Below are 3,798 nucleotides of genomic sequence, written 5' to 3'. Positions count from 1 at the left end.
AGTGAGTGAGTGTGTGTGAGAGTGTGATGCAGTGTCGCGTGTATCAGTGGAGCTGCGAGCGGCTCGGCTCTAGCAGGATTGAGTGCTAATCTGGATCAGGACAAAAATACCTGCAGAGAAGAGAGCGTTCACTGAATGAGGAGGAGGAGGACCTTCATCACTGCTCTCAAACTAATATGGAAATGTCATATATACCCATAGATACATATATGAAAAATAAATAAATTAATTAATAAAACAAAATTAATAAAGATTTTCCTGTAGCAACTGCTGGACTGAGAAATGTAACATTATGTACATGAGTAACAGTATTTCAGTTCTGGCCTGTGAGAGTGTGTCTATTGGCTGTGTTTTTGGATTGTGTTTGTTCCTCAGGTCATGGCACGATGCTATAAATTTTGCAGCAATATTTGCACATTTGGCTTTTTCGCCGAGAATGAAACAAAGTTTTTCGGTTGGGCTACAAATGATAAATTGGGGAAATATTTTGTTTATTTTGGTGTGAGAGTGTGTGTGAGAGTGTGTGTGAGTGTGTGTGTGTGTGTGTGTGTGTGTTAGAGTGTGCGTGTGTGTGTGTGGGTGTCCTGCTCATGAACAGTGACACTGTGGCCTCGTTTATAATGAGATTAGTAAACCGCCATCAGCTCGCACACATCTCACGCAAACGCTCCATCTGAAGCTCGTCTGACAGGAAGAACTTCCTTTGTGAACTTTTATTCCTTTCATTCAGCTGCTGCAATGCTATTGGCCGAGCTGATGCTTAGCCTCGCCCCTTTCTCCAGTGCAAACATTAGCCGAGACAGAGCTAAATGAGCTCCTCTCACATTCATTCACGCTTTCATCCAGAGCGACTCTGATCAGTGATTTCTTCAGGAGTTGAGCTGCGTCCTGCAGCCGGTTAGTTGGTTGGTCAGTGAGTTAGTAACCAATTAAAGAGCAAACTAAAAGTGTGACGGTGAGCAGCAGGTCTGCAGAGAGAGGTCTGCTCAATCGCTGTCAGACCCTGAAGCGTCTCACAGATCCTCGCTCATCTGCACGCGTGAAAACCTCTAACGTGACCAGACGGATCCGTGTGAAACCAGCAGAGAAAGGGCACACACTCAGTGACACGGACCTACACACACTGCATCCTGTCTGCACACACACACACACACTGCAGCAGTGGCTTTCCACTGAAGTGAATAACAGGAAAGTGGATGACATTGTTGAGAGGGCAGACGTCAGTGTGAGAGATATAGAGGGAAACCTGCTTCCTCACGGCTTACTTCAGGGAGCAGCGCTGGGGACGAGACACACACACACACACGCACGCACACGCACACACACACACATGCGCGCACACGCACACTCACACACACACACACACACACTCAGCGAGCACAGTCTGTCTCACACACACACACACTCAGCGAGCACAGTCTGTCTCACACACACACACACTCAGCGAGCACAGTCTGTCACACACACACACACACACACACACACACTCTAACACACACACACATCAGATACAACACACACACATATACACACACACACACACACACTCTAACACACACACATACACACACACACACACACTCTAACACACACAGGTCTTTGTTTAACTTCACTGTAAGTGTGTGTGTTACGTAATGAATTCACAGCTGATTTGATTCTGTCCGTCGTGTCTAATCAACACACTCCTTCATGAATGAATTTCAGTGTAAATCACCAGTAAAGTCATTCTGATGATTTTCAGATTCATGAAAATGTTAGTATTTTCACGTTAGTTTGTGCTCCTGATCGCAGCCGAACATTTGTGTTCCTTTAGTCAAACTGACGACACTGCATTAGATAACGCAGATTTTCATCTCATGACTATGTTTTCAAACACTTGCGTGTATCTGTGCGAGCGTTTTCTGCAGAGAGTCGAAGGTTTCTATTTATAACATGTTTTGGAAGTGTTGAGCATTGGAGCCAATCGCATGAACGCAGTGGACAGTCCGTTTTCTTTTTCATGCCGATAGCTACACACTGCAGTGTTTCTGAATTGACAGCCGTATTTAATTGTGGGATTGAATCTGAGAATGCAGTGATGCAGTGATAACCATGAATCAGATGCTGTGTGTCAGGATAAATCTGCATTGAGTCTTGCAGTGTAAATGCAAACTAACAGACCTGCTGCCTGTTCTAGTAATCTGTTCCTTTCTTCCTCAAAGAACTCGCTTTTTTGTTGCAATAATCACAACTTTTTGAAGGATGATCTGTATATCTTGCATATTTTTATATTTCTAAGTAAATATGATTTTAATTCATTTTGTGTTAATTTAGTAAAAAGCAGTAAATGATCCCTGAATGTGTCTAGGTTGCTTTCTTTAACTGTTAATTCAGCAGTGATCAGTTTGTATGTACTTTGTAATAATAGCCGTTCTTTTAGATCATGTCTTTTATGTCAAAAAATCAAATGCTAAAATATGTGTGTCTCTGCCGTGTGTGTGAGTGTGTGTGTGTGTGTGTGTGTGAGTGTGTGTGCGTACGTGTGTGTGAGTGTGTGTGTGTGTGTGTGTGTGTGTGTGTTTCCATTTCCTTCTCATGTTGTCTGTTTTGGGATGCTGTCCCGTGGAGGGATGGTCTCCATGGTAACCGAGCATCATCAGGGAGGATGCTGGAATCATGTGCTGCATTCATCATCTCTGTGATCCACAGATCATGCGAAGTCGGATCACTGAGTGTGTTTGTTCTTGACTGTCGTTTCAGAGCACGTTAACGGAGGTGCAGTTTGGACCAATGAAGCTCTATGAAGATCAGCTGCAGGTACCGGCTCTTCATCACTCATACTCCGTGTTTATACACTATGTTTAGAAGGGTTTCTGTAGTAACTCCACTAAACAGTGAGTGTGAACATGCAGAATATCAGGCTTCCTGCTCATTATGGTGTGTGTGTGTGTGTGTGTGTGTGTATGAGTGTGTGTGTGTGTGTGTGTGCATGAGTCTGTGTTCTATATTGGGAGTTTCATTATCGCTCATTAATTCTTCAAGCTAAATTTAGGAAGGTTGAGTGAATCCGACCTGACTCCTGTATCCTGAGGTTTCTGGAGCTCCCGTGAGAAGATGTGAATTATCGCTCCGTGAATCCTTCCACAGACGCGTCAGAATGATTCGAAAGGCCTGTAATGTGTAGAAACTCAGGAGCACAGAGTCTGGGGTTTGACAGGCGGCGTCACACAGTGCCCTAAAATCCCAAACTCAGTGACTCACAGTTCACTTCATTCACAGCCATACTCTACGAGCCAGTGAACTCCAGAACAATGTAGATAAAACACCTCTGGCTTAGTGTTCATTTAGCAATAGCGTTGAGTTAGCATTAATGTTGGGTTGGTGTTAGTGCTGGGTTAGCATTAGCGCTAGGTTCGTGTTAGCGTTTGTGTTGGCGTTAGTATTCGTTTAGAATTAGCGTTGGGTTAGCATTAATATCTGTGTTTCCATCCACCTATTTGTCTATGCATTTTGGAATATCACATAAAAAGATGCTGGATGGAAAATGCCAAGATGTGCGTTAAGTTCTAAAAATGTGCATAAACTTTGTGGAGTGTGGAAATTAGGGGTGCTCCGATCAGGATTTTTGAGGCCGATCACAGAAAGCAGTATCTGCCGATACCGATCACCGATACTGATCTTTTTAAAGCCTTCTTTTTATCATTTATAACTATTTATAGTGATACTCCAATCAGGATTTTTAGACATTTATTCAGGACCTGAATTTCATTTTTGAAAATGTGGGTAATTCCCCTCTTAGGTGTCTCTTGTGAGAGGGGA

General features: G+C 43.3%; 1 protein-coding gene across 1 annotated transcript in view; it reads left to right on the top strand.

Moving 5' to 3' along the window:
* LOC107726334 (high affinity cAMP-specific and IBMX-insensitive 3',5'-cyclic phosphodiesterase 8A) overlaps positions 1 to 3,798 on the top strand; it is a 33,230-nt gene that overhangs the window by 6,370 nt on the left and 23,062 nt on the right. Inside the window, 1 exon segment of the mRNA XM_074560128.1 lies at positions 2,740 to 2,796. Within this exon segment, the coding sequence (XP_074416229.1) occupies positions 2,740 to 2,796 (57 nt within the window).

Source organism: Sinocyclocheilus rhinocerous, unplaced genomic scaffold (genome assembly GCF_001515625.1).
Source record: "Sinocyclocheilus rhinocerous isolate Xijiao unplaced genomic scaffold, SAMN03320098_v1.1 scaffold4532, whole genome shotgun sequence".
NCBI lineage: Eukaryota > Metazoa > Chordata > Actinopteri > Cypriniformes > Cyprinidae > Sinocyclocheilus > Sinocyclocheilus rhinocerous.
Note: the sequence above shows the minus strand (reverse complement) of the source record. Positions and strands in the feature narration are given on the sequence as shown.